At 40.5% G+C, this 26,697-nt stretch overlaps 1 protein-coding gene across 5 annotated transcripts in view; it reads right to left on the reverse strand.

The window, feature by feature from the left end:
* Positions 1 to 26,697, reverse strand: part of Nt5c2 (5'-nucleotidase, cytosolic II) — a 133,398-nt gene that overhangs the window by 24,942 nt on the left and 81,759 nt on the right. For 4 of the 5 annotated variants that reach the window (XM_075974311.1, XM_075974315.1, XM_075974312.1 and 1 more), the window contains exon 3: positions 9,231 to 9,304. In XM_075974311.1, coding sequence (XP_075830426.1) covers positions 9,231 to 9,304 — 74 coding nt within the window. Of the gene's footprint in view, positions 1 to 9,230; positions 9,305 to 13,293; positions 13,364 to 26,697 lie in introns of those variants that run through there. The other variant, XM_075974313.1, reaches the window with a different exon arrangement.

A 26,697-nucleotide genomic window follows, 5' to 3' on the forward strand; every position in this document is an offset into this window, starting at 1 on the left:
GCCCTGATATCCAGACTCACCTGGGTCCCCGTCACACAAGAAGGAGGGCGAGCATGTGAAATCGTGAAGATGTTCTATATATTACACATTAAATATTCAGCCAAGATCAGACAAGACACACGCCTTGAAACCCAACACCCAGAATGCAGAGGCAGGCAGATCTCTGTGAGTTTCAAGGCTAGCCTGGTCTACAAAAGAAGTTCCAGGCCAACAAGAACTACAGTGTGAGACCCAAAATAAGTAGATAGATAGACAGTCAGACAGACAGATGATAGATAGACAGAAATCCAACTGAGATTTAATTCTTTCATGTAAGAATTACGAGCACATCTCTCTCACTAGCAATACAAATTTGCCTGCATTTAATAAATGTATGCAAATAAGTGTTTTAAAATAACTTTTATTATTAAAAATATCATTATTATTTATTTTATTATTCATTGTCAGTAAATGGTCTGTATCCTTATTTGATAGACCTATGTGTACCATGGTCATGTATAAAACGCTCAGGTACACAGGAGAACTGAACAGAAAGTGTTAAGTACTGGCTCCATAAACTTATCCTAGTTCTTGGAATGTTTTTATTATATCCTTCAAAGAGTCTTTAATAAAACTCATGTACGTAAGCTAGAAATACAGATGGAAGGAAGTCCACTCTTCAGAAACCACAAAGCATCCTGGAAGGTTTAAATAAAAGAATCTTGGTCAGCCACTGCAACGCCATACCAAGCATGTTCATCTGAATCTGATATCTCCGTAAGACTGACACAAAACACTCCAAGTAACAGAGGGAGCCTGTGATCTGAACACTGGGCAGAGGCAGAAGCAGAAGTTCAAGGTCCATTCTCGGACATATAAGGAGTTTGAGGCTGGCCTGGGGAGACCTTATCACTGTCCCACAACGGCAGAAAAGCTTAAATTACTAAGTTTTATGTATCAGCACCCAAAGGGGGGAAGAGCACCGTGACTTGAGCATCTCCTCTCGACTGTGTCCTCCTCACTTTACAGGCCTCTGCTGCCAGGGAGTCTGGTGAGGATCTACAACTGCTGACAGAAACATGATGGGTGCCCCAGACTCCAGTCCAAAGTAAACAAGCCACGAGAATAAAAATGTTCATTTAAATGTCAAGAAAGTTGAGTTTATTCCAGTAACAATAATATAAAATCAGAATGCACCTGCTATGTGTTTATTAGAGGGTGAAGATCAACAGTCCCGAGATGCTTCTGCTAGCAGCAGGATTATCAGGGGCTAGTTCTTCTTAATTTCTTCCCTGATACTTTTCAATAGTTCTATTCTGATGCTTCTCTCCATGCTAAGGGAAGTACTTTAAAGTACTTAGGTTTGAGATAACTGGATTTCAACCAAGATAGCTTAATGTTATGGCATATAAATAGATGAGGGCAATAGCTCAAATTGTGTAGTTTCTAGCTGGGATGGTCTGAATAAAAATGCCCCCCATAGGCTCATATATTTGAATGCTTAGTCTCCAGGGAGCACCACTATTTGAGAGGATTAGAAGGACTAGGAGTGTGGCCTTGTTGGAGAAAGTGTGTCACTGGAAGTGGACTTGGGCACGTGCTCGCTCACTCATTGTCCTCCCCACCCCCACACATAGATCAAGATGTAGCTGGATGTAGCTCTTAGCTACTTACTGTTCCAGTACTTGCTTGTAGGCTGCCATGTTACCCGCCATGATGATCATGGACCAAACCTCTGAAACTGTAAGCAAGTCCTCAATTAAATGCTTTCTTTCATATGTCTTGCCTTAGTCATGGTGTCTCTTCACAGAATTAAAACAGTGACTAAGATACTAACCTCTCCCTGAGATTTCTTTTTAAAGGAAAATATACACAATTTCATCTTAGTACCTAAAATATCTGAAAGAAGCTATATGGTGAGACTATTCCTTTAAGATTATTTCTAAAAAAATGTTGAGCTAAATAGTCAACATTCCAGCATGTAGAAGATGGGCTCACTAGCCCCCAATCTGAGAAGCTATTGACCGTTAATGGCTTCTGGCATAGGTAGAGTCAGTTTTCTTTAATAGTGTGGCACTTGATAGGTTTACCACCTCCAGCACACACTCATGAGTGCACAGGCAGCACAAACTGGATTCACTGGGTTGTTTTTTTTTTAAGAAGTGGTGAGGAGAATGTTGGAGATAAAGCTAGAAGAGACAGGAGAAGTTGTGGGGTGGGTATGATCAAAATACAGTATATTAAATTCTCAAAGAATTAATAAATGTCTGTGTGATCTTAAAGGAAGTTAAATTATTTGGGCTGACAATGCCCCCCCCCCCACCTCAGAACTATAAACTTACAAAACTCCCAAACTAAGTAGGAGAAACCTTCTTTTAAATGGTTGGTTGGGATAGTCCAAATGACTCTCAAAGCAACAGAGACTACTAATGCCTTGGCTGCCTCTCAGGGGTTGAGGGCGGCCCCTATTGCTGAAAACACTGAACGCTTAAAACACAAGACTCAAATAACTCATGCTAGTCAGGATCTGAAACCTCTTTTGTCCATGGTACTAGAAAAACACTACATAAGCTATCAAGGGAGGGAAGCAAGTAAACAGCCCTCCCCAGCTGTCACAATGTGAACCACAGCAGTCACCAGCATGGCTAGGTAATGAGTGTAACCAACTGCTGTTTAATTGGTCTTAAGCCCATTCAACAGGAGGAAAATCATACCTGGTATGGAAAACCTAGCCATCTTCTGGGGCTAGTGAATTCATAAACATTAGGAAATAGACCACCAAGGAAGAGAAAGAAATATCTTTCTCTCTGAAGATGCAGGAAGAATCTGAACATACCCTTGTCCAGTCATACTTCCCGTGACTGTCTACTTTATCACAAATCCTAGCATGAAAACACACAAGTCCTCTCATATCTCAGGGTCTTTGTTTCCTTGGAAGGTCTATGTCACAGAACACAAAACAATGTTTTTTCTTGCTAACCTGTCTTTGCTTTATGGGTCTTGGCCATAAGCGTAAATGGAAAGTAAAGATATTTCTTTTTTCCTGTATTATGTGTATGCCATCCTATGTCTTGACTTGGCTTTCTTTGTAAACATTCCCAGTGACCCCGAGCTCAAGGAACTACTATGATTAAAGGCACACTGTTCATAAAGAACATTTCCTACTACAGGTACATGACTTACAGATGTTAGTTCTTGTCTGCCTGATAATTTCTCAAGAGAGTTGGTGGAGACTGGATAAGAGCCATGGTATCCATCTGTTCTAACAAAAGCAAATAAGGTGTTTATCACTGGACTGATGGAAATGGCTCAGAAGCTAAACAAGTTAGATCTAGGGATACAGGTCTGGGGAGTATATAGCATCCTGTCAATCATAGTGCCTAAGAATGAGAAGGTGAAACCAAACCATAACCAAAATAACAAAAAACAAAACCTTCAGACTTCTACATTACAGGGGGGAGGGAGACCAAAGTGGCTTCCAAGAGGAACCAGATTAGAAATAACAGTTTTCACAGTTTTGTTTGTTTTGTTTTTGAGACAGGGTCTTCCTATATAGCCCTGGCAGTCTTGGGACTCACTCTGTAGACCAGGCTGGCCTCATACTCACTGAGATTCTCCTGCCTCTGCCTCCCGAGTGCTGGGATTAAAGGAATGCGCCACTAAACCCACTGGCTCCATTTTCATAGTTATAAGCTAAGAGTCAATGTGTCCATCTATATTTATGAAGGAACTAAATAAATACAAATAACAACCTCAGCCCCAAATACTGTCCTATTCCCTTAAGACTTCTGAACTAGCTGGGTGGTGGCGGCACACACCTCTAATCCCAGCGCTCTTGGAAGGCAGAGGCCGGAGGATCTCTGTGAGTTCAAGGCCAACCTGGTCTACAAGAGCTAGTACCAGGATAGCTAGGACTATTGCACAGAGAAACCCTGTCTCGAAAAATTAAAAAAAAAGAAAAAAAAGGCTTCTGAACTGTGTGTGTGTGCGCGTGTGTATAAATACAACCACATCTACTACTACTGCTAGAGAGACTTTTTAGCCACCACCATGGGAAACAAAACTGTTTACAGATGTAAACAGTTATGACTAAAATAGAATATTTAACCTTTTTCTTTTAGATAAAAACAATAAATTGGTTTTTTCCTTTACCTCCTAATAGAAAATCAAATGTTTATTGAATGACTTCTATTAGACAAGGTAATACACAAAAGTGTATTTTAAATGCCAACAAAAACCAGAAAATAAAATTTAACAATAAAGTTTGTGTTGAATGTGGTGAACCATTCTCTTAATCCTAACATCTGGGAGGCAAAGACAGGTGGTTTCTGTGAGTTCAAGGCCATCCAAGGCTGATACAGTGAGACCTGTCTCAAAAACAAAACAAATCAATAACAAAATATATTAATGATCTACAATAAATAAATTTCACAATGTAGAAATGCCATTATATCAAAAACCACAAACCAAGGACTGGAGAGATGGTTCAGCAGTTAAGAGCACGGGATCCACTTGCAAAGGACCTGGGATCAGTTCCCAGCACCCACACGGCAGCTCACAACTCTGTAACTCCAGTTCCAGGGGCTCTGACATACTTTTGTGATCTCTGCTGGCACGAGGCACACATACAATACACATAAAATAAAACAGTTTGAAAGTCACAAGCCATCTAGAGATGCTATAAAGATTAGGTAAATAAAAAGATTTAGCATGTGTGTATACTAAACGCAAAACATCTAAGACATGAATTCTTGACAAACTTATCTCAAAACTAAGGTAATTTCAATAAAAATTCCAGTGGTCAGTCTGTCTGGTGCGTGTCTGTGTTCATGTGCATACAAGTTGTGGGTATGAATAGATACAAGTACAGGCGTGTGTGTGTGTGTGTGTGTGTGTGTGTGTGTGTGTGTGTTTATAGAGGCCAAAAGTCAACCTTGGGTGATGTTCCTCAAGAACCATCTACTTTGTTTATATTTATTTTCAAATTTTATTTACTTGTTTTTGGTGTGAGTAGATGTATAGTGTGTGTTGTGTATGAGTGCACATGTGCGTATGATGCACATATGGAGGTCAGAGGAAGGATATTAGGTGTCTTCCTCTCCACTTTTTTGTGTATTATATTACTGGGGGCACCTGTGACTGCACATGTGTGCGTGTAAGAGGATAACTCTGTGGAGTCCACTCTCTCCTCCACCTTTACGGAGGTTCCAGAAATTGAACTCAGACTTCTAAGTTTGCCTGGCAAGCACCTTTATGAGAAGAGCAAGGTCTCACTTATTGGCTAGGCTGGCTATCCAATGAGCTCTGGAGATCCCATTTCCCCCATCCCCACCCCAATCCCCCAAAAGCTGGAATCACTAATAGAAACTACTGAATTCAATCCTGGACATTCTAACTTGGGCTTGGGGACAGCACTTTACCGACTGAACCACTATCAAAGAGTATAGTATTTATAATTTTGTTGCAAACTACAATTAGAACAGCAAGATAAGATTGAAACATAAAAACATTATTAAGACTTTTAAAATATCAATCCCAAGAACAAAATTACATTTACAGTTTCAAGATCTTCAAACTTCTGTAAGCAACATTTATGATCTCTTTTTTCTCTTTTCCTTCAACTGAAGTTAAGCTGGGGTTCCACTGTATTTACTGTCAGCTGCATTAATTCTGAGTTTAGCCTGCTGGCTTTCGGACACTGGATGGTTTATCTCATCAAATGGACTGGCTTCTGGATAGACAGTTCATAAAGGCAGACAGGGCTGTACGACTGGCTCACATCGACTTTAAAAAGGGACCCATTCTTGCTTCTGCGTCCCAACACCAGCTTGTCCCTGCATCTCTTACAGAAGTAGCTGAGTTCATACAATTCTGACTTTATTCAGTGTATTATCTAATGACATCAATGTGAAGAATCTTTACTCCTCATGACAAGGCATCTGATAACACACCGTGGATAGGAGAAAAATCTGTGTCTACACAGACGCTGTACTTGGTACTGGAGAAAACTGAACCAATGTTTATGCATACTTTGTCTCCTTTTTATTTGAAATAAGAAAACTGCTATCTTTGTTGAGAGATTGGCCCTCCAAGATCCTTTGTCTTTCCATGGTTTTCAGATAAGATGACAGAAAGTGAGTCAAGGTGAAATATTTTTATTTGGATTTTTCCCAGTTTGTTCAAACACAGAACACTTTTCACTTTTATCCTGGATTCTTTGGACGAGAAGCTTTGCTGTGGATCTTCTAAGCCTTGGGGTTCATCAAAGATGCCCAGCACCTACATGCTGGGTCCACACTGGTGCCACACTCCCTACCCTAAAAGCAAGGCTCCAAGGTCTGCCTGTCAGCAACCTGGAGCTTGGAGGGGCTACATCTGTAGGCTGAGTTTCCATGTAGGCCTTGGAGTAGAACATGAAGGGACAGAAGCACCTCTAACTTTGCTCTATAAGACAAGAGCTTGACTATCTGGCAAGGCTGGCTGACCAGTGAGCCCCATGGATCCCCCTCTTCAGCACTAGGATTACAAGCCAACAGTCACGGTCAACGGTTTTATATGGCTTCTGGGATGCAGACTCAGGCTCGCAGAGCTGCGCTGAAAGCACTATACTGATTTAAGCCATCTCTACAGCGTTGCCTCTAATGGAGGGGTTTTGTTGGGGTGTGATTTTTTTCTAATAATTCATACAGTAAAATAAAGGACTTGTCTTATCAGGAAAATTTCTTAAAAGAACAAAATGTGGGTATTCAAATAGATTAGAACAGTGGTTCTCAACCTTCTTAAAGCTGTGACCCTTTAATACAGTTCCTCTTGCTATGGTGACCCCCAACCATAAAATTATTTCATTGCTACTTCATAACTGTAATTTTGCTATTGTTGTGAATTACAGTGTAAATATGTGATATGCATGATATCTGATATGCAACCCCCAAAGGGGTTATGACCCAGAGGTTAAGAATCACTGGACTAGAGGGCAGACTAGAACACATGAACCTAAAGTTAGTATGGATTTAGCAGCTACCATATAACACTTACACTAAACATAAAATACAGAAAAGGAAAACCCTTGACCTTGAGACACTTACAAGCCAGTAAGTAGATTATTGAAAGCTAAGCTCTCAGGAGGCAGAGGCAGGGGAGTTTGCGACAAGTCCAAGTCCAGCTTGAACTGCACACAAAGCTGAAAGCTAACAACGTCCCAGTGTACTGAATTCTAGGATATACAGTGAGACACTGTCTTAAAGGCAAGCAAACAAGCCCTTCAACTATATTATAAAGTCCTCTGGGGAAGGGGATGTGCTAGGATGGCTTAGAGGTTACAGAGGTTAAGAGCACCAAGTTTGATTTCTAGCAGTCACCTGGCAGCTCACAACAGTGTGTTAACTCTTGTTCCAGGGTATCTGATGCCTTCTTCTGGCCTCCCTACACACCAGGCACACATGGAGTACAGAGACAGATACAGGCAAAACACCCATACACAGAAACAAAATTTTTAATGCTGTGAGGGAATTTAGCAGATGTCAGAATCGCACAGGGAATGATTTGTAATGAACAAAGACTCACACCAAGCAGGCCAGCACTAAGAAGGCTGAGGAGAGATAATAAATTCAAGGCCACCCTGCCTCAAAATAACTAACTAAATACATACATACATACCAAAAGTATTTATCCCAAACACTCAAACCTTAAAGACAGGCACAGACAAACAACGCATACCTCTTCTATTTTATCACTGTATTTCATGGAACATTTTTCTAATAAAAAGTCTTTTTATGGGTTTTTTTTGTTGTGTTTTTGTGTGTTTTAGCAGTGTCAAAAGTTACTCAGTTACTTTTAATGACAACATTCAGGAAAGCAAGCTTTACGTTCTATGGTTCTGTCTATCTCACTGTTTTACGGAGGGCTCTTGCTAGGCTGCCCCTGCACATGACGGACGCAGTCCTTCAATCATGGCTTCCTGAGTGCTGAGGCTCCAGTGCACACTGCCATATCTGGCTAAAAGCAATTTTTAAAATGAATTTCTGAAAGATTCTTTTGAGTATCATAATTGCACTTGTATGTGTTAAACATATATACAGGTGCTCAACAGATATATCAAACCTACTACTACTTAAGGTAAAGGATATACTGATGATGCCATCAAAAAAATTTTAAGTTCTGAGGAGATGAAACTATAGCCTAATACACTGATTATTTCAGCTATATCTCAGAGACAGAAGGAAGAAAGAGCACAGTGTTAGTCTTTAAGGAGATTGTAATAAAGAGCAAAGCTCATGCAACCATTTTGATGGAAATGAACACATGGCCTATCTGTCTAAGAATAAACTGTTAATGGGCTAGAGAGATAGATGGCTAAACAGGTGAGTGTGCGCTGTTCTTTCAAAGGACCTGACTTCTCCCGAGGCAGGAGGTTCACAAGCACAGTAACTCCAAGTCTAGGGGTCTGACCCCCTCTTCCGGCTGTGGTGGTCACCTGCTTTCATGTGCACACCTCTCCACACACATGTGCACACATAACTAAAAATAAAATCAATCTTCTTTTTAAAAAAAAGAGTAAATCGTTATGATGCTGGAGGGTTGAAGCGTTGGTTCCTAACACCACAATCAAACAAACATGGAAATGGGGTAACAAACAAAACACTCTGTGGCTGGGTGTGGTGGCTCATGCTTGCAATCCAAGCATTTACAACCCCCACCCTGATCCATAAAAATAAAATACTAAAAACTTCAATAATTAACTTTATAGCAGAGTGAGAAATCCAGAAATTCATCTTTAAGCTGGGCACTGCCACATGCCTATAAACCCAGCACTTGGAAGCAGATGCAAAAGATCCATGTCAGGTCCAAACCAGCCCGTATGAATTCCAGGTCTTCTTGGAGTATAGTGTGATACTTGTCTCAAAAAATTCTTCTACTTTTGAAGAACAGCTTGAAAGAATAAGAGCCAAAAATGCCCAAATACACACATTAATGTATTCATTAATCTATAAGTTTACTAAAAAGATTTTTATAAGAGTTTTAAAGAAACATTAGGACTTTTTCTAACTATCCATACAAGTTCAGAAAACAAGTCTCAAGAATACTGAGTATCTTCAGTGTTCATATATCTCAATGGAAGGACAATCCAACAAAAGCTTCTTGCAGCCAAATAAATGATTAATTACATGGACAAGTGATTACTGAACTGCCTGTGGACCCACTATATTGAATCAAAACCAGCAATTCTTAAGAAATAAAAAATCATTACTCACCAGCAAGGGTATAATCCATATCAAAACCAAAACACTTTATTTTTTCCATGGCTAAACTTCGGTTCACAAACACCCTATGAAAAAAAAAAAGAAAGTTGTATCTTGATTAACATTGAAGTTTAATGAAATTATTATTCTATACTGTCTCCTTATTTTCCCAGCTGACTTTATATTACTGTATTATTTAAGGTGTTAACATGATGACTTAATGCTACATACACACAGTGACTATGGGGGTCCAGCGCTTCCCTCCTCTCTCCTTTGCGGTTTCAAGTACACCAGACCACTGCGGTGCTTATCACGTACTTAGAGATCTTTGACAAATGACTCCAAGGTAACTGTATCCCACTCCCGGCCACTAGTTTATCCTCTATATCTATCTATATAACTTCTTCTTAAATTTCACGTGTAAGTGATATTGTGTTGTATTTCTTCCTGTACTTTAATGTCATTTAAGTTTATCTCTGTCATTGCAAATAGTAGAAGCTCCCTTTTAAGGCACTGCTGGTTCATAAGGTACTTACTTACATTACTTTAATTTCTTTGGGAACTTGGTGTTATTTTCCACTTTGGCTATAACAATTTAAGCAACACCCTTGTATATCTAATTATGATGCTAATTTGGACCTCCCTGGTGATTAGATGGTCTATAATTTTGAATACCTTTTCACATATCAGTTGGCAATTTATATGTCTTTCTGAGCGAAAAGTCTATTTAGGTCCTTTGCCTATTTTTTTAACTGGGTTTTCTTTTCTGCTATTTATCTGTTCCATTTAGATAAAAGGGGGTAGGAGGAGACTTCTAGCAGTTTGGCCCAGCAGTAAGGTAAGCCCAGTGCTGAAGTAATCAAAATGCTAAGGAAGAAGGAACATTGGAGCCCAGGATTCAAAGCCAGACGGGACAAAACAAAAAATAAACAGCTGGCTAGGTGGTGGTGGTGCACACCTTTAAACCCAGCATTCAGGAGGCAGAGGCAAGCGAATCTCTGTGAGTTTGAGGAAAGGCTCTAAAGCTACAGAGAAATCCTGTCTCAAAAAAACCAAAGAGTAAAATAAAATATAAATAAATGAATAGCTGGATATGATGATGCATTCCTGTAACCCTAGCAGACGAGAGAGAGTCTAAGGCAGGAAAATCACATATTCCAGGCCAGCTTGAGCTACATGTAGACCGTCTCAAAAGAAAACAAACCCAAATAAATGAATAATAAAGAAGTAAGGCAGGTGTGAAGGAGCATTTAAAAGCTGTGGCAGGCCAATCTCATGTTCAAGTCGGTCTAGGATATATGGTGTAACCCTGTCTAAAATTGAAACAAAACAAAAAACTCCCCTAGGTCTGCGGAACGTAGCATGCATGCTCGCCCTGGGTTCAATCCCCAGCACTACCTACAACCAGGTGCGGTAGCACACACCTGTAGTCCCAGGTGGAAGCAGGCTGAACAAAAGTTCAAGGTCATCCCCAACTATACAGTGAAAAAAGAAAAAAAAACCTAGTTTTTTGAACATCAGTATTTATTTCATCTTGACTTATGTATGGTAAGCGAAGAAAAAGAATATTGACAGTGGAAAGAAAAAAGAACTAGAGGAGAAATGATACCTACCCAAACCTTTTTGTTAGTTTTGTGTTTTTATTATTTTGAAGTGCTAGGAAAGCAAACGCAGGGCTTGCACACCAAGCACTCTATCACCAAGCTACAGACCTTAAAACAACAACAAAAACAAGAACTTAACTCCAAACACCACAGTGATCCTCCCAAATTCTACCTTGCTTTTTCACTGATAACAAAATCTCCTTCATTACTGATGATCCCCAGCTACATAAATCCTTTGAAAACAACAGAGGTGAAAGACACAAAATAATGGTTGTAACTCTAAAAAATAAGAGCTACTACTAATGCTGGGGCTCTTCACACAGGCTCAAGTCCAGCAAAGGGGCCAACTGAATAAATCTTTGCCCAGAGCCTTAACAGCTGGCATGCCTAAAATATCCTAAGGGGATATACGCAGGAGGGAACTGAGCAAGACTTTTCTTTCACATTACATATTCTAAGAAAGAGATACAGAACCACATAATTTTAAAAAGTGGTTTCAATTTTGATAGAAGAAAGACATTAGCTGGTTTTAGAGTCAGACTGCAATAGGCACCGCCATGGAAATCTAAAAAGCACACGCATTTTCTTTTTTTTTTTTTTTTTTTTTTTTTTTTTTTTTTTTTTTTTTTTTTGGTTTTTCGAGACAGGGTTTCTCTGTGGTTTTGGAGCCTGTCCTGGAACTAGCTCTGTAGACCAGGCTGGTCTCGAACTCACAGAGATCCTCCTGCCTCTGCCTCCCGAGTGCTGGGATTAAAGGCGTGCGCCACCACCGCCCAGCCACACACATTTTCAAAAGACAGCAAGAACAGCACATCCTTGTTAACCTCTGGGAGTGACATATTCAGGAATATGAAAATCTGCTTTTGCCAAAATAATCATTGCTGAATATCCATAAAGTCATATTTCTCATTCCTCTTTGACTTAACCAAACACATTACCTACTCAATCAACACATTCATTGGATGTAGGCTACAACACAGATCTCACATGACATATACCATGGTAAATGTCTTTTTAATTTTTATTGATCTCTACATTTTTCTCTGCTCCCTTCCTGCCTCTCCCCTCCCCTTCAACCCTCTCCCAAGGTCCCCATGCTCCCAATTTACTCAGGAAACCTTGTCTTTTTCTACTTCCTGGTAAATGTCTTTTGAGGGTCAACAGAGCTACAAAAGTTTATATGTTCTTAAAATTAGGAAATCTGATCTGGCAGATGGGCAAAAGCACCTGCTGTAAAGCCTAAAAATCTGAGCTCAATCTTAGGAACATCATCAAAGAAGGCTCTCAGTTGTCCTTTGACCTCCCCCACTGCCTGCAGTGGCATGCATCCCCACACATACACACATCTGCACAAACGTGCACACAATATATTAATAAGACATTTTAATTAGGAAGCAATCATTTATGAAAAACTTTCATCAAATATCCTTTCTCTTTTCACTCGAAACAAGTACTCTACTTCACAGAACCAGCTCCGGAACTTAGAGAACCACTCCTATTCCCTCCTCATTTCCGCTATGACCCTTGTGTGAAAGCCTCCTTCCCTTTCTTTCCCTAAAGGGAGGAGCTATATAAAATGAAATCTAATTTGCTGCAGAACCAAAGGAACAGCTATGCCACAGAACTAAGCCAAATAGAGGGACTGCACATACACGCTAAGGTTTACCAAGATGCTAAACACCCAACTGCTGAAAGGGAAGCCTTGACTCTGGCACAGGAGAAACCTTAAAGCTTCCTACCATGTCTCCGCACAGTCAACAGATGCTTATCTCTCAGCCTGAAACCAATGACACTCTCCACTGAGCTTATAAACTTAACAAAGTGTAAGATGTTATGCCAACTATAAGGTATCAATGAAAAGATTCGCTCACTGACATACATATTTCAAAACAAAAGATTAATCAAAATTTTCTGAGTTCCAAGACCTTTCTACAGATCCTCCAATGCCAGTTTACTGTGTTCTTTTTACTAAATTATTAACTGCAAGAATAATTCTACCTACATTCAAGAGCATGAACACATCTGTAAAAATTAAAAGCAGGTTTTAAAATGTTTAATTACCACACAAAAACTTACAGCTATACTAAGCATCCAATCGTAACTACCAGCCAGAAATTCCCATAGATAAGCCACTTGTGAGTTGAAGAGCTGAGCATTACCAGGAGAAACAAACTCTGGGAGGTACACAGAAACACTGTGAAACTAACAGACTTCAACAAAACACGCTTAGCAGTATTTACTATCACATCCCACAGCAGTGAAGTCAAAAAAACAAACAAACAAAACTTGAAGAAATGCCATTCATATACAGATATTAACTGCAAGAAATAAAATAATTACACTAATGTGCTTTAAGAATAGGAATCTAAAAGTCTCCGACTTAACATAAACATGCAACTTACTATATTCGAAATTCTGTAAACAGCAAACTCTACTGGCTTTGGATTGACTCTAATTGAAAGCTGAATTACCTCATCTGTCAATGGTTGCCGTTGTGCAAACTGAAACTATCTGGGTAAAGTAGTTCCTGAAGTCACATAACAAAATTCTTCTTAAAATTAGGATTCTTTAGTGTGTGTGACTTTAACCTAACTTCAAAAAGACATGTATCTTCTGAGACAGTGTGGGAGAAAACACCTCTGCGTCTAATTTAACTTGTCATTGGATATCACTGTTGCTCCACACAAATCCATTTGGATACTCTCTCTGGCAATGGCGAACTTTATCTGTAACTCCTCCCTTTGCTTAGGAGTCACAGTTTCCTGGCCACGTGCCCAACAACAGCTACGGCAGCAACAGATGAGCAAGGACTTGGCTATGAAACGTTCCTGGACATCTGTTCTCGCTGTGGGCACTTGTCAGCAAGGACTCAGACTGCTCGGCACGACAAGATTCCAAGTGCATCTGAGTAGGCAAATTAAAATTATAAACTATAATAAATTAGCGTTAAATTGCGACTCCAGCACTTAGGAGGCAGAGACAAGAGAACTGCCACAATTTGAAGCCAGCCTGAGCAACAGAATGAGACAAAAACAGAAAAAAAGAAAAATGCTATAAAGGTAGATTTTTTTTTTATGAAAACAATTTAGCAGCTTTTTCCCCCAAATCAGTTCCTGCTTCTGCCACAGCATTCCTGCACTCAAGCCTACAGCCACAGCCTGCTGCCTCCACCCGCTGTTTACCTTTCCAAGTGCCTTTCGCTCCACTCTGCACCAACAATTCACCAAGGCCCTAACTCTCCAGAAGCCATTGCTCACTGTTTTGTCCTCACACTGAAGCTAACGACTCTGAAACCGGCAGGGCTGCTTGAAACCAATGCTCATCTATAAATATTTCACTCATCCACGACATTATACAGAAGTTTCAGTTACTTAGAGACTTTTGTAATAATTTTATAGAAAAATATTTTTTGCTGAATATAGTAGTAAAAAGTGCCTATAAAACCAGAACTTTTGAACAACTGAGGATAGCCTGATCTACAAGTGAGAACCTATTTCAAAAAAAAAAAAAGAACAAAATGTTTTCTGTCTGTATGTAATTTGTTTTTGCTATAGTTTATAAATATTACCAACTGGAAATAGAATGGGAAACAATGTTAAAAGTTAGTCCTCCCAGGACAGCCTGAGAAGCGCAGTTCTAAAGCCCAGCTCTAACATACTACTCTTTCCAAATTATCTTTAGTCAATGCTCAAAGCTACCCAACTAATAAATTACCAGCTTTTAGCTTTTTAAGGAGTTGAAACCTTCTATTATTTTGTTAAAATCAGTTTGATCTTGTATCATTCACACCATGCACCCTTTCCTATCATTACTTTATTAGTTATTGTTTTATTTAGCAAACTGTTTGCTATTTCCTAAACATGCCCTGAGGCTTTGTTTATGCTATTAACTATAACCATCCACTTCGGTTATAATTCAAGTTCCTGCATACCTACTGCTTTCTTTGAAAAACATTTGGGAGTCTCACAGATGCCTCAACAGTTAAGAATACATGCTGTTGTAATCTGCTGGCCTGGCCAGTCACCTGGGTACCCTGTCCCTTTAGGAGATGGACCCCGCCCACTCCCAACCTCCCCCTTCCACTGTCCCACCTTTCTCTCTCTGTCTCTGTCTCTCTCTGCCCTTTTTCTGGAGAGGCAGCTTCTGCCTCTCTCTTCTCCCGCCCTTCTCCCCTTCCCCCTCCATAACCCACTAAAGAAACTCTATACCAAAACTCTCTCTGCGTGGCCTGTCTGTCACCTACCAGGGGACCCGCCATCACCTCTTTATAAATAATAACATTGGCTCCGTGACTCGGCCAAGCTGTCTCTTACTCTCTCCCTCTCCACATTCCCTCGTGCCCACAGGCGGGCTGGCTAAGGACACGTGGGAACCGTGGACTTGGAAGGCTTTCCAACATCCTGTGCCAACTCCATCGCTGGTATTGGTAAGGTCCCCTTCTCCAAATCAGCTTTTGCTGACATTCATCTCTGGTTATTCCCCACGACTTAGGACTGAGATTTGGCTCCTCGCCATACGGACTTCTGTCCTCTCTCAGACCACTCGGAGTGGTCCTATCTGGTCTCCAATTCCAGTACTGACAAATCTGGGATTGGTTAAGAGCCCTTGGGTCCTTGTCTTTCTCACACTCTTGCCTTGGGGAATACACCTAAAACTATCTGCGCAACCTCCCCCTGGTATGTCTTCTACAGCCCCTAAAACTTCTGTCTTACTTACAGATTCCTAACCTTATCCACCTTTGCACTAACAAATGACCTACTACCCCTTAAATAATAACCTAAAGTGGTAGCTTCCAATTTCTACCAGCAAACAGGCAAATTAAAACATTTCTATGCAGCCATGCTCTGCACTGTCGGTGTCCCTCGCGCTCTGGCCCATCCACTTTTCCTTTCACTGGGTAGCCCCAACCCCACCTGCCAGTAAAGGCTCTTTTTTCTTGCTCCTATTCCTTCTATTCTGTCTCTGCTCCCGCTACAGCTACTGGTTCTACAGTAACCAGCAAAACTGGCCCAGATATGAGCAGCTGTTTCACTCCAAGTCCTCACTCCCCACAACAGCTGGCATGTGGCAGCTGGCGCTGCTAAGTAATTTTCCTGTTTACTTCATGTATGAAAGAATATGTAATGGGTGTGGCCCCACGGATGTGATTCTGTTTTAAAAGTATGTTCTACACAGCCTCTATGTCTCTCTTGTTATTTGTATCTGTTTAAAATTCCCACCACAGCTCTGAAAACGTGATTCCTCCATACAACATGTGACCGCTGGAATTCTGACTAAGGGTAGGTCAGATGACCTCACCACCATCTTGGCTAAGGGCAGGTTAAGTAACCAACTTGCCATGGTTACTGAGGTATTCCTTGCCTACTCTAATAGTTTACTTACGTTTTTGTCTCTAAATTCCTCTTACTGACTGTGTTACATGTGTGTTTTGCACAGAGGCATGTTTTTGGTAACCCACTAAATAAACTCTATACCCAAACTCTCTCTGTATAGCATATCTGTCTGTCGCTGGCTGAGGCCTCAGGCCACGTGCCAAGGGATCCATCGAGGCCTCAGGTGACCCGCTACCACCCCTCGTGGGATAGTCCCCCACCACCTCTTTATAAATGGTAACACATGCTACTCTTGCAGCACCAGAAGACCTGAGTTCAGTTTCCAACATCCTTATCAGATGGCCTATAACCACTGTAACTGCAGTTCCAGGGAATCTGTCATGCCGTCTTCTGTTCTCCGTGGGCACCTAGACACATATGGCAGACACACACACACACACACACACAAATAAATCTTTTTTTAAAGAAGATTCTCCTGGGATGGAGGTAGAGTACATGGATAGCTGGGGGAAGTATGAACATGGCAACATCCTGGATGTGCCACAAACACTAATGCTTTTAGAGCTCAGGTTACTTCTCCGGTTCATGAAAGAAATTTCACCAGCATATAACCGTAAGTGTTTTATTTTGGCAACTACCTATTTTGACATACACACAAAATATGCAAGTAAAAGCCGGGCAGTGGTGGCGCACGCCTTTAATCCCAGCACTCCGGGAGGCAGAGGCAGGCGGATCTCTATGAGTTCGAGGCCAGCCTGGTCTACAAGAGCTAGTTCCAGGACAGGAACCAAAAGCTACAGAGAAACCCTGTCTCGAAAAAAAAAAAGAAATTGGCATTTTTACTGCCCCTGACTGTCCCAGACACTGAGGAGAGATGGTCCCACCCAACAGCACAGGTATGGGAGAGCTAGCCCCTAAGGCATGGGCCTAGGAGAGCAGGCTCCATACCTCACATGAGGGGGCAGTCCCTGTGGCCCAGTGGACTAGCTTAGCTACCACCCAGATCCACACCTATGCCTTCAATTGCTCATCCTACCATCGACCACATCAATGGCCTGCTGGGGTGAGTGAAGGGACTGCTCCTGCAGAGCAGTAACAACAGGATCTCCATGACTCAGGGCAACACAGATGTCCAAGAGAAGTTTCGGTAAAGGTCCAGTGTTGATGGTGTGCCAGAGGCCAGAAGACTTGAACCACACCAAAGACTCATTGCAATGAACATTTTGTGGGTGGGGCTGACTGGACAAAGGGGTACACTGCATGACACACAGCAGCACCCAGTGCCACTAGGATAAAGGAAGAGGTGTTGGAAAGACAAAGGAGTGAGGTGGAGTTTTTTGTGTGTTTTGTTTCATCTTTAATCGATTTGGGGGGGTGGGAAGACTACCCATTTAAAAAATCAGCTGGGAAAGAAGCTAAGGCTTGGGTCAAACATCAAGGACAGCCTTGGCAATTCCATTTCAGAAAAAAATAAATAAATAAAACCCAACTGTATTACCTACAAAGTTGTTAAGTTTTGATAGCTGTATACAATCATACAATTACCACTAGTTCCTCCAATCCAACAAAATCCTGTCCTTTCATAATGCCCTTCCCAGCACCTGACCCTACATTACCACATAGATCACTGATTTTTTTTTTCTCCCCACGTATGAAGTAAGTGGAGGGAGGGTGGTCTGTCATGGTGTCATTCCTCAGGGGCCATTCACCTGGGGATTTGGGTTTGATTTTATGTTATGATTTTATGTGTGTGTGTGTGTGTGTGTGTGTGTGTGTGTGTGTGTGGTATATGTACACATCTGTGTGTGTATGGGGGGCATGCATGGAAATCGACATTAGATATCCTCCTTAACTGCTATCTGTTGGGGGAATATTAGTTTAAGATGTATTACATTTGTTTATGTTGTGGAACATCTGTTTAATGATGCAAAGACATGTTGCATTCTTTTATGCTGCATTTGTTTAACCCTGCGAAGCTGTGTTACTTTGCCTACTAAAATACCTGACTGGTCTAATAAAAAGCTGAATGGCCAATAGCTAAGCAGAGAGAGAAAAATAGGTGGGTCTGCCAGGCAGAGAGAAATAAATAGGAGGGGAAATCTAGTGAAAAGAGAAGGAGGAAAATCGAGAAAAGGAAAAGGAGAAGGAGAGGAGGATGCCAGGGGCCAGCCACCCAGCTAGCCACAGAGTTAGAAGGAAAGAAAAATAATATAGAATAAAGAAAGGTTAAAAGTTCAGAGGCAAACCAGTTAAAGAAAAACAGGACAATTTAAGTTAGAAAAGCTGATGAGAAACAAGACAAGCTAAGTAAGAATAAGTCTCCATGTATTTATTTGGGAGCTGGGCAAAGGCCTGCAAAGAGTAAAAAAAAAAAAAATACAGCACTCCATCTAACTTTTGTGAGGCATGGTCTCTCACTGAGCCTGAAGCACAACAGCTTGTCTCTCTCCCTGTCTTTTACATGGATGCTAGGACCCAAACTCAGGTCCTCACACCTGCACTACAAACACTAGCATCTGATCTCTGCTGTTTAGCACCACAGTACTCAAGTAAACAGAATCACATATGAAGCTGCACGCCTGGCTTCTTTTACTTAGCATAGTACTCCTAACATTCACCCATGTTGATGCATAGATCATAATTACATCTTTTATTCATAAGTATTCCATTGTATAGATAGACCACAATTTGTTTATCCAACCTGTCAATTTCGGCTGTTTCCAGACTGGACTATTCTAAATAAATGCTGTGATAAAGCATCATATATAAATCTCCAATGAACACGTATATATACTGTGTAGCCCTGACTGTCCTGGAACTCACTCTGCAGACCAGGCTGACTTTGAACTCACAGAAATCCACTTGTCTCTACCTCCAGAGTACTGGGGTTAAAGGTATACACTATGGCTGCCTGGCTATATTTTCTTTTGGGGGGGGCAAATATCTAAAAGTGGAATGCCTAGGGTGATACGGTATATTTAACTTGAAAAGATACTCCAGACTGTTAACCTGCACTCTCATTAGTAGTGCATGAGACAGCAGCTGTTCTCTGTCAGTCCACTGTGGTGTTAGGGCTGGAAAGCAGAGCCTCGCACATGCTAGTCAGCATTCTGTCACTTAGCCACACCCGATACACACATATTCCTGTAAGTATTTTTAACTTTAGCCATTCTAATGTCCATGCAATGGCATTTCATTGTGGTTTCAACCAGCAGGTCCCTGATGAATGAATAAGCAACTTTCAAGTGTTTATTTGACATTTCTTGCTTTTTTTTCCTATTCAAGTGGTTTTTTCCATTTTTAAGAAGCATTGTTTGTTTTATATGTAGTAAGAGGTTTTTTTTCACATATTTTGGATATAGGTTTGTGAGAACACACTGTATATTATCAGATAAAAATATGAAAATATCAGTGTGTGACTTTTCTTTTTGTTTTCTTAGTGAACCTTTCAAAAGGCAAGTTTTTGTTTTGATGAAGCCAAATTTATTTAGTCTTTTATATATTTTAACTACAAACTTTTCGTTATTCAAGGTGAAAAACATGTAGTTGGATCTATATTACATTTTCCATTATTTTTATTATTCTATGTGTAGGTGTAGTTTGTTTACAAAGTAACAACTTAGCCAGGTGGTGGTGGTGTACATCTTTAATCCCAGCACTCAGGAGGCAGAGGCAGGCGGATCTCTGTGAGTTCGAGACCAGCCTGGTCTACAAGAGCTAGTTCCAGGACAGGCTCTAAAACTACAACGAAACCCTGTCTTGGGGGGGGGGGGGAACAAAGCAAAACAAAACACAAAAAGTAATAACTTAAGGCTGAGGATGTGGCTCAGCTGTCAGAGTGCATAAACAGGGTGCAGTGGTTGCATGATTGACATTCCAGCATTTGTGGGGGACGGGTGGAAGCAGGAGGATCAGAAGTTCAAGGTTATCCACATTACCGAGGAAGTTTGAAGCCAACCTTAAATACATGGGACTCTGTCAAAAACCAAACCAAACCAAATAAGAACCACCTGAAACCAAACAAATTAGCATCTCACTTAAATCCCTGGTTTCGCTGCTCAAAATTATGGCTACACATAGGGTCTCTCAATTTCCTATTTGATCCTGTGATCTTTGCATCTGTCCTTATACTAATATCAAACTGTCTTAATAACCAAGGGTTTACACAGGCTCATTCATCCCATAATGATGGGGCACACTATGTGAACATTAGTATACTTACACAAACGTAGATGGCCTCAAAGCAATCAAGAGGGAAGTAAACATGAGCTACCAAGGTTGCTGACGGACTGACACAACCTTACTTTTTTTTACAACAAACTTATTCTCTGTGTGTGTTGTAGCTGGATCTTTGGGGGCCACCAGCTGATGTAACCCATATTTTTTATTAATCTAAGTTATACCACATGGCCTTTACCTCGCTCCCATTCTGTGTGTCTGACTTGTTACAAATCACTATGGCGTCTAGATTCATCTCCTCTTCCTTTCTCTCCCCAGAAGTCCCACCTATACTTCTTGGCTAGCTATTGACCATTCAGCTCTTTATTAACCCAATTACACAATATATATCTTCACACAATGTACAAGTATCCCACAACAGTGTGTGTTTATATGTGTACCTTTATGTGTGTATTCAATTGTGCATGTACCCATGGATATATGGTGGCCAAAGGCAGTCTTGTGTATAATTAATCAGGGACCATCCATCATTTTTTTCTGTTTCTTTTCTTTTCAAGACAAGGTCTCTCACTACTCAGGAACTCTCTCGAGTAGGGCCAGCTGGCCCTGGATCCACTTGTCTCTGGCTTCCAGGGCTGGGATTACAAGCATGCACTACCGCTCCTGGATTTTTTTTTTTTCGAGACAGGGTTTCTCTGTAGCTTTTTTTTTTTTTTGGTTCCTGTCCTGGAACTAGCTCTTGTAGACCAGGCTGGCCTCGAACTCACAAAGATCCACCTGCCTCTGCCTCCCGAGTGCTGGGATTAAAGGTGTGCGCCACCACCGCCCGGCTCACTCCTGGATTTTTACAAGGATTCTGAAGACCAAATATTTGTCCTCTATTTCTCCAGTCCCAAATATTTTTATAAATAGAAAAAATACACTCTAAATTGATAATTTGTTAAATAGTGTAATAAATCCATAAAGTACTGATATGATTATTTGTAATCAAGTATCATATACTGTACATAATTATGTGATCTTTATGTAGCTGGCAGCACAATTGATTTGTTTACTCTAGCATGCCATAAAAACACAAATAATGTATTGACCTTATGTCACTAGGTAACAGGGAATCTTCACCTCCATTATAATCTTTATAGTGCTCTAACAAATACATAGTCTGATTCTTTGCAGCATCATTTTGTGGCACATGAAGTATTTCACAGATGTCAAGGTAACAAACTGGTGAACATTAATGATAAAAACAATTGACTATAAGCATTCTAAGCAAGTCATGCTGGTAGCCACAATCCCACCTCTTGGAAAGCAAGAGGACTGTGCATTCAAAGAGAGCCTCAAGTATAAAATGAGTTACATACAGTTCAGTCTGGGCTACATGAAACCTTATTTTTTTAAAAAACAAAAAATCATCCCAAAGTACAAAATTTATCCACTTATTTCAAAAATAGCAACAACTATTAAAGCTAGTTGATTTTGTTTACATAACCTATGTTCTTTAAAGGGACTGTCCCATTAGCCAACAGAGACAAACCTAAAAGACCATCTTACCCCTTTATGGTGTTTTTCTGTGCTATACTTAACTATAACTTTCTCTAAATACATAGCTCTAATATCATGCTTACCATAGGAGAAAATAAACAATAATTATGTATCCTAAATAAATTTCGGCTGGGCGGTGGTGGCGCACGCCTTTAATCCCAGCACTCGGGAGGCAGAGGCAGGTGGATCTCTGTGAGTTCGAGGCCAGTCTGGTCTACAAGAGCTAGTTCCAGGACAGGAACCAAAAAGCTACGGAGAAACCCTGTCTCGAAAATCCAATCAATCAATCAATAAATAAATAAATAAATTTCAACTCTATCTAGAAATAGAGTTCATCCTAAATCTAAATTTCTAAATAACTTTATTTACACATCTGGCAAACATGCCAACATCTGGGATAATCCCCATTGTAATGCTTCTACCATCTGTAACAGTGTTGGAAGTCAAGAGACATGAAAGCCTTAAGAAATAGTCCTTTTTTATAACTTTCACATTTGAAAGAAAACTCTCAAATTCAAGTAATGTCATAAAACATCAAAATATAATACAGAATTATTTATACCCTGGTTCTTCTTTTTATTCAGTAATGAAGTTTAGGAACAGAAGTAAAATTCGAGCGAGGAAGAGAGAGAATATCAATAAAGTGAACCAATTAATTTTACCTTATCCATAATAAATACTGATTGAATTTAAATAAATCATGGGTGCAAGACCCTAGGAGCACTTCAAAACTCCACACAAGACAAAAGAGCGCAAAGGAACAGCTCCCAGGAAAGGCTGGAAATCAAATAGCTCACAGGACCTGGTAACTAACTTGTCAAAAGGTAACAAAAGGAGAATCAAGAACTCAAGACTCCAAAACATTTGAGAAAATACAAAAATGAAAATTAACACAGTATTTTATGTTACAAATCAAAAAAGAAGAGGGACTAATCACACCTGAAGGTATTTTTGCCTCCACTGTCAAGAAACAGAATCAGAGGCTGCTTTTCAATCTTTCACCCCACTTTCTAAAAGTACACTTTATTTTTAAATGCCTTTAAATTTTTAAACTCCACTAAATTCTTTTAGGCCACTACTTCTTACTTCTAATCTTTAAACATTCTAACAAAAACAAAAGTGAGTTCTATAGGAAGAAAAGCAAGGTACTTACTGCTGTCTTTCAAAACAGTGTCGTATTTTTACAGTAGATTATATAAAAACATATTAGCTTTGGTCAGATTTTGTTCAATCTGCCTCCCTCTCCAAACTCAGACTGGGAACACTGTTTATTAATCTTCAGTGTACTCAATAAAAATTCTTCACAGGAAAATAAGAGACAGTATAATAAGCACACTTACCCTTCCTGAGACATTCTCAAAGACTACTTCCTCTGGATAGGAACACAGGATCAACAGACAAGCCCCACTGTCTCTAGAGAACTGCAGCTTATTTGTTAAAGCTGAGAGCACAGGCCCTGAGAGGCCCAACAAATTCAGGCACAAAGCCACTAGGCTCTATCTCAGGGAATAATATCTTCAGCTTTAAAATTTGAAAACCTACTAAAAAGAAGGGGCAGAGACCAGAAAAAATTACTAATGGCCTGGGATATTTAACACTAGCTAGTTAAGGAAGGAGACGACCCAAAAGCAAGGTTTTGTAAGAGACAGGAATCGTTACTGGCAAACACAGAAAAAGCAAATTTACCCCCTAAAGAGGCCCTCCAACAGTACACAATGTGAGTTTCACAGAATGGAGCAGCCCTAGTTGGTCAAAATCATTCAAATCCATTTACTCAGAACAGGAAATGACCAGATAAATAATTAGTTTTAGTTTTAATGAACAGTTCAATTACTTTCCCCTCTTAGAAAAAAAAGCAATGTAAGCTTCAAGGAGGTGCTTATGCCCTGAACACAGGGATTAAAGCACTTCAACACCAACCCCACCCCAATTTCATTAACTATTTTTTTTTTTTGTTTTTTCGAGACAGTGTTTCTCTGTGGTTTTGTAGCCTGTCCTGGAACTAGCTCTTGTAGACCAGGCTGGTCTCGAACTCACAGAGATCCGCCTGCCTCTGCCTCCGGGGTGCTGGGATTAAAGGCGTGCGCCACCACCGCCCGGCTCATTAACTATTTTTAAGGAAATACCTGTGTTCAAAAATATATTATTTACCCAAAATACTCAGCTCATGTGAAAAGATATTTATAATTTTTTTATATAAAGGGCAAATCCAGAACATTCTAAAGGCTAATGACAAATCTCAGATGAAGCTAAAGTTTGAAAGAAAACTATCTGCAACATATCCTGACAAATTTAACACATAGGGTTTCTGTGGCAAGGGAAGAAGTAAGCACATCAGAGCTAGATCTATTGGCGTAAGCCTGTAATCTCAAATACTTGGGAAGTTCAAGTCCTGCTTGGGCCACACAGTGGGTTCAAGGTCAGTCTGGGCAACTCAGTAAAGCTTTGTCTCTAAACAAAAACATAAACATGGGATCAGGGCTAGGCATGGTGGCACACACCTTTAGTGCCAGCACTCAAGAGACAAAAGCAGGCAGAGTTCTGTGAGTTCCAGGCCAGCAAGAGTTACAAGGTGAGACCTTGTCTCAAAAAGAAAGAGAGAGAGGTAAAGTAACTAACTGCCTGTGAGCAGCTCTGTTCAATCCCTAATTTAAAAAATAAATAAATAAAAAGAGAGAAAAAAACAACAAAAAGCCTCAAACAAACAAACAAAAAACAAAGAACACTGGGATGGAAAGTAAGTCCTTTCATTTAAATTAAAAATAAACAAGACATGTTCTAGGCTGGGAAGATAGCTCAGCTGATACAGCGCTTGCTAAGAACACAAAGCCCTGGGTTCACTTGCCAACACTGCATAACCAGGCATGCTGGTAGATGTTACAATCCAGCATCTAAGAAATGGGGGCAGGATGCAGTTGTTCATAAACCTTGGTTACATGACCCTGTCTCACAGAAGACCAAAAGAGCCAGTGAAATGGCTCAGTGACAAAAACTGCTTGTCACACAAGCCTGCTGAGCTGAACTCAATCTTGGACCCACCCACAGGTGGAAGGAGAGAAGAGGCTCTACAGTTATTCTCTGACCTCCACATACACACTGTGGCACACTTGAGTATGCACGCACACACACACACACACACACACACACACACACACACACACAATTCAATACAATCCTTCTTGATGAAAAGAACTCAACAACAGGAATAGACAGGAGCTTACTCAGTCTAATAAAGAGCAACTATGTAAAACAAGAGCGAGGGCAGGAGGGTTGGCTGTGTATAGTAAATAAATATACCTAAAACCTAAGTGTAAACTCTAAAGTTGTGAAACTCTGGAGCTGGGGAGATTACTCTGTCAATAAAAAGCCCTCAGTATCGAAGCAAAAAGCTCAAAAGCTAGGCCTGGCAGGACATGCCTGGAGTCCCAGAGCTGGGGAGGCAGAGGCAAGCCAGCTAGTTTTGCTACACTGGTGAACGAGAAGAAGGAAGAAGGAAGGAAGGAAGGAAGGAAGGGAGGGAGGGAGGGAGGGAGGGAGGGAGGGAGGGAGGAAGGAAGGAAGGAAGGAAGGAAGGAAGGAAGGAAGGAAGGAAGGAAGGAAGGAAGGAAGGAGCGATTGAGAAAAACACCTGATGTTGACCTGACCTCTATATGTACATATACACATATGTGAGTATAACACGTACACACACAAGCCGAGCAGTCATGGCGCACACCTTTAATCCAGCAAAGTCAATCAACCTTAAAAGAAAACTTGAGGGTTAGGCACGGTGGTACACACCTTTAATCCCAGCACTTGGAGGCAGAGGCAGTGAATCTCAATGAGTTTAAGGCTAGGTCTACATAGCAAACTCTACAACAACTAGGGTTATATAGTGAGACCTATATAATTAGATAATTTAGACAAATATGTGAAGTGTCTCTAAATATTTTTAAAGACAAAGAACTGCATTTTTTTCTTTTGAGACAACAGCTCATTTCTGGTGCCTAGGCTGGCCTAGAATTCACAATGTAGCCAAGCCTAGCCTCAAATTCCTAGCAGTTCTCCCTGCTTTAGACTCTTGAATGCTCAGATTACAGATGCAAGCCATCACACCAGGCTGCACTATTTTTTAAAGTAAGGCAAATGATTGCTTAATACAAATTCACAAGTTCATTTATCAAATTTCACTTTGACATAATAAAAAAACACTATACTAAACTTACAAAGAAAAGTCAATCCTCTATAACAAAGAAACTGCTTTATTATAATTATCAGAGTTCAAAATGGAAAATCCAAATACCTGATTTCAGCATCATAGGCACAGTCAACATCAGGAGTTGATGAAAAAGCAAAGGGTTCCATTCTGGATTTGAAGACTATAAATTCTGAGCTGTACTAAACACTATTAGCATCTAGACATTAAACAAACTAAGAAATGCCTTTCTGTTGTGCTTCTTCCAAGTCACTATGAAACCCAAGTATCTTGGATTACCTTCTGACTACAGCATAACATATTCCAATGAAGGGTTTGGCCAGATGATTATCCTCAACTCAGAAACTGAGGTCACATATCCTAACGATCCATCACCGTCATCTCTATGCTGATATCTAGAACACTAGCACAAAGCACACAACAATGACGACAATGATGAAGCAAGGCAGCGCGCTGGGCATTTACCTAAGAGCATTTGGCTTCCGTGGGTAGAGATGCAGCTCAGTGGATGAGAACAGCTGCCAAGTAAACGTAAAGACCTAAGATCACATCCCTAGCACCCACATAAAAAGTCAGGCATGGTTATGTGCACCTGTAAACTCAGCACTGAGGGAGGCAGAGACAGG

The sequence above is a fragment of the Microtus pennsylvanicus genome, chromosome 5 (assembly GCF_037038515.1).
Source record: "Microtus pennsylvanicus isolate mMicPen1 chromosome 5, mMicPen1.hap1, whole genome shotgun sequence".
NCBI lineage: Eukaryota > Metazoa > Chordata > Mammalia > Rodentia > Cricetidae > Microtus > Microtus pennsylvanicus.